This window comes from Cherax quadricarinatus, chromosome 7 (genome assembly GCF_038502225.1).
Source record: "Cherax quadricarinatus isolate ZL_2023a chromosome 7, ASM3850222v1, whole genome shotgun sequence".
Classification (NCBI taxonomy): domain Eukaryota; kingdom Metazoa; phylum Arthropoda; class Malacostraca; order Decapoda; family Parastacidae; genus Cherax; species Cherax quadricarinatus.
In genome coordinates, this window is record NC_091298.1 from 64,493,286 (window position 1) to 64,504,523 (window position 11,238).

At 42.0% G+C, this 11,238-nt stretch overlaps 1 protein-coding gene across 3 annotated transcripts; it reads right to left on the reverse strand.

Annotated features, from left to right (window-relative positions):
* Positions 1-323: 323 nt before the first annotated feature.
* Positions 324-9,740, reverse strand: LOC128686944 (transmembrane protein 45B). 3 transcript variants are annotated; one of them, XM_053774249.2, is made up of 5 exons: positions 9,371-9,596; positions 6,839-7,083; positions 5,338-5,564; positions 4,456-4,572; positions 332-3,520 (listed from the first exon to the last, which is right to left on the reverse strand). In XM_053774249.2, the coding sequence occupies exons 2-5, from the start codon at positions 7,071-7,073 to the stop codon at positions 3,212-3,214; spliced, it is 888 nt and encodes a 295-aa protein (XP_053630224.2). In that variant the 5' UTR covers positions 7,074-7,083; positions 9,371-9,596; the 3' UTR covers positions 332-3,211. The 3 variants fall into 3 exon arrangements, with proteins under 3 accessions (XP_053630225.1, XP_053630224.2, XP_053630223.2); XM_053774248.2 differs by lacking the exon at positions 9,371-9,596 and adding an exon at positions 9,603-9,740 and having other exon boundaries at positions 333-3,520; XM_053774250.2 differs by lacking the exons at positions 6,839-7,083; positions 9,371-9,596 and adding an exon at positions 9,603-9,734 and having other exon boundaries at positions 324-3,520.
* Positions 9,741-11,238: the final 1,498 nt, after the last annotated feature.

Sequence of the window (11,238 nt, forward strand, 5' to 3'; positions counted from 1 at the left end):
ATTTTTTGTAGATGAATGGTTCAGAGAACCGACATGTTGATAAATTAGACACATGTGCAACTCTTGGGTATCTTTATTGAGGAAACGTTTCGCCACACAGTGGCTTCATCAGTCCATACAAAGGAGAATCTTGAAGAATAGGAGGAGAATGAGGTAATCAGTCCCTCAACCTTGAGTCGATGTGGTCAGTCCATCAATCTTGATGGACTGACCACATCGACTCAAGGTTGAGGGACTGATTACCTCATTCTCCTCCTATTCTTCAAGATTCTCCTTTGTATGGACTGATGAAGCCACTGTGTGGCGAAACGTTTCCTCAATAAAGATACCCAAGAGTTGCACATGTGTCTAATTTATCAACATGTCGGTTCTCTGAACCATTCATCTACAAACCTGTCAGACACTGCATCTTCTTGGGATCTTAATACTTGGGAATTCTTCGCTTGCCTATTTCTTGGGCACGACCTACTTCAACATTGAATAAGTGTTACACTGCCTCTGACTGCTTCACCTCTCCTGCAACGGTTTATAAGCTCCTTCTCAGCACGTATGCCGTATTCTATTCAAGATTGATGGACTGACCACATCGACTCAAGGTTGAGGGACTGATTACCTCATTCTCCTCCTATTCTTCAAGATTCTCCTTTGTATGGACTGATGAAGCCACTGTGTGGCGAAACGTTTCCTCAATAAAGATACCCAAGAATTGCACATGTGTCTAATTTATCAATTCCTATTTTTAAAACAGGGGACAAGTCGTTACCGTCAAATTACCGCCCAATAAGCCTGACCTCAATTGTAGGCAAATTACTAGAGTCAATTATAGCTGAGATTATAAGAAGCCATCTCGATAAGCATAGCTTGATTAATGATACTCAGCATGGATTCACAAGAGGCCGGTCTTGTCTAACTAATTTATTAATTTTCTTCAGTAAAGCTTTTGAGGCTGTTGACCACGATAAAGAATTTGATATTATTTACTTAGATTTTAGTAAGGCTTTTGATAGAGTTCCGCACCATAGACTGTTAAAGAAAGTGGCAGCTCATGGCATTGGGGGAAAAGTGCTCTCGTGGATCGAGTCATGGCTCACTGACAGGAAACAGAGAGTGTCCATAAATGGGGTTAAATCCGAGTGGGGATCTGTAACAAGTGGCGTTCCACAGGGATCAGTCTTGGGCCCGTTGTTGTTTATAATATATATCAATGATCTTGATGAGGGAATTACTAGTGATATGAGCAAATTCGCCGATGACACAAAGATAGGTAGGATAATTGATTCAAACGTAGATGTTATGGAACTTCAGGAGGATTTAAACAAACTATTCTTGGTCAGAAAAGTGGCAGATGCAGTTTAATGTAGATAAATGCAAGGTTCTGAAGCTTGGGAGTGCCCATAACCCTAGTACTTATAAGTTAAATGATGTAGAACTTAGCCATACAGATTGCGAAAAGGACTTGGGGGTTATGGTGAGCAGCAACCTCAAACCAAGACAGCAATGCCTAAGCGTACGTAATAAGGCAAATAGATTACTGGGATTTATATCAAGAAGTGTAAGCAACAGTAGTCCAGAGGTCATACTGCAGCTTTATACATCATTAGTAAGGCCTCACCTAGATTATGCAGCTCAATTCTGGTCTCCATATTACAGAATGGACATAAATTCGTTAGAAAACATTCAGCGTAGGATGACTAAATTAATACATAGCATTAGAAATCTTCCTTATGAAGAAAGATTGAAGACTCTTAAGTTACATTCACTTGTTAGACGAAGAATGAGGGGAGACCTGATCGAAGTGTATAATTGGAAGATAGGTATTAATAAAGGGAATATTAACAAGGTCTTGAGGATGTCTCTCCAAGAGAGAACCCGCAGTAATGGATTTAAATTAGCAGGCATGCGTGAGCGTGTTTGATAGGAGTGAATGGAGACAAATGGTTTTTAATACTTGACGTGCTGTTGGAGTGTGAGCAAAGTAACATTTATGAAGGGATTCAGGGAAACCGGCAGGCCGGACTTGAGTCCTGGAGATGGGAAGTACAGTGCCTGCACTCTGAAGGAGGGGTGTTAATGTTGCAGTTTAAAAACTGTAGTGTAAAGCACCCTTCTGGCAAGACAGTGATGGAGCGAATGATGGTGAAAGTTTTTCTTTTTCGGGCCACCCTGCCTTGGTGGGAATCGGCCAGTGTGATAATAAAATAATAATAGATTTAGAAAGGACATAGGAAAGTATTGGTTTGGAAATAGGGTAGTTGATGAGTGGAACAGTCTACCTAGTTGGGTTATAGAGGCTAGGACTTTGGGTAGTTTCAAATTTAGGTTGGATAAGTACATGAGTGGGAGGGGTTGGATTTGAGTGGGACTTGCACATCAGAGCTTATTTCTTGGGTGGCATTGAAAATTGGGTTGGGCAAATGTTTTGTTAGTGGGATGAATTGTAAAGGACCTGCCTAGTATGGGCCAGCAGGCCTCCTGCAGTGTTCCTCCTTTCTTATGTTCTTATGTAAGGCATACATTATCTCTGTTGTTTTCCTTCTCATTTGTTCCCGACCATCGTAGTCTCGAACTATCCACACGTTTAGTCTAGGTGAATACTGAAACACACTGCGAATAGAAACAGTCCTCTTGAATGAAGGTATCGAGGTGCGTTACGTGGAGGGCAATTCAGTATTTAATAGAGTTATACCTGGTGTGAAGGCGTAAACATCATTTTCTTCCTTAACTTTTTCAATTTCATTCTCTGATTTCTTTTGTTTTCTACACATTCTAGGCCTAATATTTTCAGTGGCATACCTTACTTCTTTGTAAACATGCTCTAAACATTCTATATCTCCTATTTTCAACATCGTCTTTCATCTCTTTAACATCTTCTTCCTCCTCTGTACAGCATCTGTGAATCCGACACCTTCTCTTTTCAATATAAAGGACCCCAATGGAAATAAGTCACTCTGTCTGACTTTTTTGGGTTATCCTAGGTTTTCTACACATATGCTGCTATGTATGATAATTCTATGTAACTGTATTTGTGTATACCTGAATAAACTTAGCTTGCTTACTTACTTACTTACTTAATATATGGGGTCCAGTCCCTGGACCCATTATGTACTTTTGTAATCTTTTGACTACCGCCCACAGGATGGGTATGGGGTGCATAATAAAGATATTAAACTAACTAAAACTTTTCAATACCGCGCCTCTCCTCTCGTAATATCTAAACATCCTCTTCTTCGGAATCAGCGATAATGTGACGCACTTGCTCTGTGTCTAACTTGGACAGACGTCCCGAGATGTTGGACGATTGGCGGGTGAGCGGGTGAAGGCTGTGGTAGACGGTAATGGGAGACAAGGTCCTCACCCGCAAGAGGATGAGCCCCCCAGCTATCACCATCAACACAAAGATGGCGGCACTGTGCCAGCAGAGGATAAGAGTCACTATCATCATCTGCTTGTCATCTTCCTGGTTCCACGCCTCCCCTATAGGATGGTACAAGATGAACCCCATTTGGACGAACCAAGTACCCTAAAGAGGGAAAAAAAGAAAAAATAGAGATCCAGAGTTAGAAATATACGTGTAAACTCTACCGTGAAAGATTAACATGTTCTTAGATGGTACAAAAATTTATAGGGGAATAAGATCTTATCTCTTGCAGAATTAGGATCTTGTCTAACTCACCTCCTATAGAAGTAGGATCTTGTCTCACTCACCTCCTACAGAAGTATCTTGTCTCACTCACCTACCACTACAGAAGAATCACGTTCTACTCACTACATGAGAATGATGGAGTCTGGCTCAAGAGCCTCATCGAACAAGCGAGAGAAGAGCTCTGCAGTCACTGTGACAAGATGGTCCCGAAGCCCCTACTGCACTACTTACTTGACTGTCCTGCAACGATGCCCATTCTCCGCAGACACTTCCCTGTGCCTTCAGTGGGTCGGGCCCGGGAGGATGAGGCGGCATATATGGTGTACCTCGCCGTCCGTGACTTGGAGGCTATTCCTAGTCCGTGCAGCACACCCTCCTCCCCGATAAAGACACCGTGAAGACTCCCCGACGGGACCACCGCTACTTCCCCTTCTCCCCCTTTACATTCTCTTACTCCGTTCCTCTGCCATCCTATCCAAAGACAACTACGGTCAGCCCCCACCACGAGGAGCCATTGCAAGATTCAAGAAGATGACGGTCACCCTTCAGAGGGAGGGACCACAGCAAGACGTCCGCGCAGGACAGATGATGAGTGACACCCCTCACTCAAGGGGCCAATACCAGGTCACCTTTTGGTAAAAAACCCGGGCCGGGACAAGACCGGCAAACCTACTAGAACTAGGCTGAATTGCTACAGTAGATGGATCCGGACCCACTCTCCTACTGTACCAGCAGAACTAAGTCCCACTCAACACCTCTCAGGTGTCACAACAGAACCGGGAGCAACGCTACAACACACAGGCACCACTCACCTGCAGAAGGGTTAAGTACGTGCGGGCGAGGGCAGGAAGAACACTCCTCTTGTGGTACATCTCTAGGGCTATGGCTAAGATGCAGCCTCCCACCACGTACACCAGAAACATGTGTACCTATGTACAATGTTTACATTGATTATGGATCAGGGTAGACATCGCTATTATTACTTTCCACTCACGAAATCGTAATAACACTTTTTGCAAACAAATCACGGAACGGGTGGGGCTTGAATCCATGGCTATAATATGAGCCAGCTGGCTGAGTGGTTAATGCACTGGCCTATGAGCTGTAGGGTTCACTTGCCATGGGTTCAACCCCCCACCCGTTCCCTGATTTACTAATTTTGGTATTACAATATGTCTTGGGGCCACTGATCTATGTTTGGGCCATGTTTCTCTCACCTTGATGGTGGTGTTTTGCTAGTCAGGAAACAGGAATTAACCAGATTATTAAGTTTTATTATAGGGAAAATCAAGGTAACGCAAATGAGAGAGAGAGAGAGAGAGAGAGAGAGAGAGAGAGAGAGAGAGAGAGAGAGAGAGAGAGAGAGAGAGAGAGAGAGAGAGAGAGAGAGAGAGAGATACAGAGACAGGGAGAGAGTGGGATAGCCTACCTAGTAGAGTCATTGACGCTAAAGGCTTTGGGAAGCGTCAAATAGAAATTACATAAATACATGAGTGAGAGGGATTGGATTTGAGAGGGACTCACACTTGAGTTAAATTGGTTATCAAAGCTTATTCCTTGAGTAACACTGGTAATGGGTTTGGTGAATATTTTTTAGTGGGTTTGGGTTTGACAGGAACCTGCCAAGTATATGCCAATGGGCCTGCTGCAGAATTCCTCCTTTATGGTATTACACACTACCCTCTGCTACCCACCTGCACGTCCATGGGTGTACGACCGTGTAAGTGGTACGTAAATACGAGAGCCTCCACGCAGAAGGCCAAGATAGCGGATAGGTAGTCTAGGTCTTGAGGAATGGAGCCACCATAGAACGTTACTATGTCCATAGCGCCGTTCAACCCGAAGAAAAAGTATATCGTCATGTGCTGAGCGTTGTTGAAGTGAACGAAAACTCCGTCCACAAAGGCTGTTGCGAGCTCTCCTGTGTAGTAATTGTTGAAAGAGAGAGATAAGTTCTATATTTTCAAATATAATTATCTTACAAAGTTATTCTATATAATGAATTTTTTCCAAATGCAGTTCAAATAAGTGCATTCAAAATTAAATGTACTTAAAAAGCCTTTTCAAGTACTGTTCTATTTTAATGCTCTTTTTAAATCACATATGCAAAAAAATCGCACTGTACAAAGGACCTTGATAAGAGCTGATTCTGTACACACCGGTAGATCGATTATCCGGCACTTAACATTATTCATCGATTTTATTTCATATAGATCACCTGAATAGATAATGTATAAATAGAATGTGCTACCTATAGCTACTGCGAAAAAAAAAAAAAAACAGAGGCAACTATCTAGCAGTTTTGAAAATCTGACGAAGTCTCCCTTCTAGTTCTTATTGTTGGTATTTAGGGCCACTGAAGCTGCCGCCGTACGCAATCTTCCATTCCCCTCCACTCTAATAAGGTGCAGGAAAATGGATGATCTTCTGGATATTTACTCAAAGAATTTGAACATAATGAAAGAAAAGCTGGGTTCAGGAACTCTGGTAATATGTCTATTACATTCTTAAAGGAAAATGTTATTTGGATACTTGTTTAAATAATCGCCTGTTTGAACCCACTTTAAGGCAACTCTCATTCTTAAAATGTGATAGGAAGTGAACACTCACAGCTCAAACTTATAGGGAGTGTACAATCACAGCTCACAGTTACAGGGAATAAACACTCACAGGTTCACATTTAAAGGGAGTAAACAGCTCATACAGGGAGTAAACAGCTCACACAGGGAGTAAACACTCACAGCTCACTCTCACAGGGAGTAACCCCCCTCACAGCTCACACAGGGAGTAAACACTCTCAGCTCACTCTCACAGGGAGTAACCCCTCACAGCTCACACAGGGAGTAAACACTCACAGCTCACTCTCACAGGGAGTAACCCTCACAGCTCACACAGGGAGTAAACACTCTCAGCTCACTCTCACAGGGAGTAACCCTCACAGCTCACACAGGGAGTAAACACTCTCAGCTCACTCTCACAGGGAGTAACCCTCACAGCTCACACAGGGAGTAAACACTCTCAGTTCACTCTCACAGGGAGTAACCCTCACAGCTCACACACGGAGTAAACACTCACAGCTCACACACGGAGTAAACACTCACAGCTCACTCTCACAGGGAGTAACACTCACAGCTCACACAGGGAGTAAACACTCACAGCTCACTCTCACAGGGAGTAAACAAAGCCAGCGCTCACCCGTCATGGCCACAGCAACAAATACCACCTTCAGGATCCCTTCCACGGGCAGCTTGGGACAGCAGGAGGAGTTGAAGGTGCAAGTACTTCTGTAACAGTATCTTCCACTGCCTCCATCCCTTACCCCTACGGCTCTCTGGGATAGGAAGAACTTCTTGAAGATGTTATAAATCCACCACAGGGAGAATAGGGACAAGAAGGCGCCAGGAACGACGTGACCTATAAACGTACCCATCTTCTTGTCGCTGGAGAAGACGAAAAGAAATGGAATTTTTTTCTTCTTCAGATAGGAGTTTGTTGTTATCCTGCCTCAACTCATTCTACATTATACGAGTTTGTTATCCTACTCATTCTACAAGCCACCCAGAATAGTCAGCTATCTAGATACCTATTTATTTCTGGGCAAATATTAGCAACAGATGTGAAGGCTGTTACCTAGATACCTATTTATTGCTAGGTGAACAATGGCAACAGGTGTAAGGAGACAAAACACTTAGGTACCTATTTACTACTAGGTGAACAGAGACAACAGGAGACTTGCACGTGTCTTGACTCGCCCGGGATTGAGCCCGGGTCCCTCGATTCTAATCCAATTACGAAATAATAATAATAATAATAATAATAATAATAATAATAATAATAATAATAATCTGATAATAAGGACTGATAATCAAGAAGAACGTCCGATTCCAAGGATCAGGATCCTCTCGCTACACCCCCCTTCCTTTGTCGCTGTGTCAATGGTGTTATCAGTGCAGATAAGATTGTAACTTGAGCTGACGCGATCAAGTTTGACCAGAGAAAGTGGAAATGGTGCCTCTTACTCCCTGGATCAAAACCCTTCAACCGCAACATCAATATATATATATATATATATATATATATATATATATATATATATATATATATATATATATATATATATATATATATATATATATATAAACAATAATAATATTAATAATAGCAATGATAATAATAATCATAATAATAATAATAATAATAGTTCTGAGAGTTGCTGGATCACACTCCAAGGGCCACTTCTTATCTCTTGTACGTGACTCCTGTCACTACTTCCTGACCTTCATAACACGTTCAACATCGCCCTTAGACCCCCCCCCTCAGCCCTCTTACACACCCTCCCTTAATCTCTACCCAATAACTCTTTCCCCCATTCCGTCCCTGCCCTTACCCGGCCAGCCCGGTAATCGAATCCAGGTCCTTTTGATTGAAAATCAGAGAGAGAGAGAGAGAGAGAGAGAGAGAGAGAGAGAGAGAGAGAGAGAGAGAGAGAGAGAGAGAGAGAGAGAGAGAGAGAGAGAGAGAGAGAGAGTGAAATCATTTTGCTGACATTCCTGACAGATCAATGTCACTATAGTATTAACATAAGCAAACAACAGTAGTTGCCCCTCCAACGCTGTGCACCCATACGGGTTTTGCGCTCTCCTTGACCTTGAATAATAATAATAATAATAATAATAATTAAATAAAAAATGTTTAAACTAATATTTTTTCATGGTATTACTGCCCACATTTTCTTACTGAAATTTTTAATAATCTTCACAGAGTGAAAGATACGCAAGAAGACCGGTAAGCCGGCGGAAGGCCTCAGTCAGATGACCAAAAGTTCCAACGGCGAGTCATTATCTGACTAAGACCAGCGTCGGGAAACACTTGTCCTGTTTCCTGACGAACCTAACTTTACCTAACCTAACCTAACCTAACCTAACCTAACCTAACCTAACCTAACCTAACCTAACTTTACCTAACCTAACCTAACCTAACCTAACCTAACCTAACTTTACCTAACCTAACCTAACTTTACCTAACCTAACCTAACCTAACTTTACCTAACCTAACCTAACTTTACCTAACCTAACCTAACCTAACTTTACCTAACCTAACCTAACTTTACCTAACCTTACCTAACCTAACTTTACCTAACCTAACCTAACTTTACCTAACCTAACCTAACCTAACCTAACTTTACCTAACCTAACCTAACCTAACTTTACCTAACCTAACCTAACTTTACCTAACCTAACCTAACTTTACCTAACCTAACCTAACTTTACCTAACCTAACCTAACCTAACCTAACTTTACCTAACCTAACCTGGCGTAACCTAACCTGACGTAACCTAACCTGACGTAACCTAACCTGACGTAACCTAACCATGCCTATCCTAACCTAACCTAACCTGGGACTGGTAAGTATATTTAGGTACAGGTAGAAATAGATGCATTTACGGGTGGAAACATTAAGAAGTGTTTCCTTAAAACACCTACTGTCTATGTTCACCTAGCAGTAAGTAGGTACCTGGGTGTTAGTCGACTGGTGTGGGTCGCATCCTGGGGACAAAATTGACCTAATTTGTGGGAAATGCTCAGCATAACAAGCTGCTTTCTATATAGTAGTGTGTTACTGATGTCAGCTATGGTCTGTATACCTTGTACATGTACTGGTAGAAATAAGGATATTATTATTATTGTCTTTGACAAGGTGACCACAAGAGCACCAATATATACATACCTTGCTCCGGATACCTCTCAGTCATCAGATGTATATATATATACACCCAGAGAAATGCTTCTCTCAGCGTATATACACTACAAGTTAACGTTAATCCCTCTTGCAGGGATTAAATTATTCCTGACAGTGTTGAACAGGTGATGACAGTCTTAATGACCCTCATGTAGTCGATAGGCTTTCAACCACCCCATTAACGAGGAGAAATAAATAGCCGTCAGCGTCCACTACTCACCCACTAAAGACGCACAATAACAACCAGGTTGCTAGCACTAACAAGGTAACAGCAGCAGGTACCCGAGTGTGTGTATTCTGCAACAGTGTGATAACACTCAATATTACACAGTGTACACTGTGTTGTTTCTCCCCCGCACCTCTCATGTACCAACCTTATCTGATGATAATGCTGATTACATACAATCGTGATATAGTATAATAAAAACTGCCTCATCTACTTGACGATTATTTGTATAGCGTGTGAGAGATGGGGAGGTAGTTTATATATATATATATATATATATATATATATATATATATATATATATATATATATATATATATATATATATATATATATATATATATATATATATATATATATACTCACCTAATTGTGGTTACAGGGGTCGAGACTCAGCTCCTGGCCCTCGTCTCTTCACTGACCGCTACTGGGTCCTCCCTCTTCCTGCTCCAAGAGCTTTATCATACCTCGTCTTAAAACTATGTATGGTTCCTGCCTCCACTATATCACTTGCCAGACTATTCCACTTCCTAACAACTCTGTGGCTGAAGAAATACTTCCGAACATCCCTTTGGCTCATCTGAGTCTTCAACTTCCAATTCTGACCCCTTGTTTCTGTGTCCCATCTCTGGAATATCCTGTCTCTGTCCACTTTGTCTATTCCACGCAGTATGTCATTATCATGTCTCCCCTAACCCTCCTGTCCTTCATTGTCGTCAGACCGATTTCCCCTAACCTTTCTTCGTAGGACATTCCCCTTAGCTCTGGAGCTAGCCTTGTTGCAAACCTTTGCACTTTCTCTAATTTCTTGACGTGTTTGACCAGGTGTGGGTTCCAAACTGGTGCTGCGTACTCCAGTAAGGGCCTGATGTGTGAAAATCAGATACAATAAAAGGCGATATACTAGGAACAAGGTAAACTGAATTATTTACACTAACACTAAAGAGAGGATCAGCTTACAATAATAAGTAAATGAATGTTAACTATGCAAGAAATCAATCTCCTCCCATCCTGTGGCATCACTCATTGAGTACTGTATCTCTTCCTGATCTGGCTCATGCTATGACAGGCTCTGACATGTGCAGGCAGTCTATTCCACTTTTTTACTGCTGTATAATAAAAGGTGTTTGAAGCCTGACCACTGAGTGTGGGTAATACAAAGTTGTGTTCTCTAGTACCATACTTTAGTTCCCAGCCTTAACAAACTTAGCAGCAAGATATTCTGGACACATCTTGTGAGCGATTTTAGATTATCTGATACATCTGGGCAGGGCCTAAGTCGTCGGAATTTTGACTTTCAAGAACCATCACGAGTTATAAGACATTTCTACTTATTAAATTTGTTTAATGTGAAAGTTACGGGGGATTAGCAAGATTGGTACAGGTTGGGATCCTCAAGAAAGCTTCCTTGATGGTAATGAGGGGCTCTTGATCCAATGAATTGGACTTCCCAGTCCTTGGATCAAACCTGATTGTGCTATTACTCAAGTGTTGCATGAACCGTATGGGTTTAGCGCCTCCCTCTAGTTAAAATAATACAAGATGTGCCTGGGTTCGATACGGCGCATGGAGTCAGTGGCCCTAAAACAAAAACCTGGATCCCGGTGCCGCTGAAAGTTGTTCTGGGACC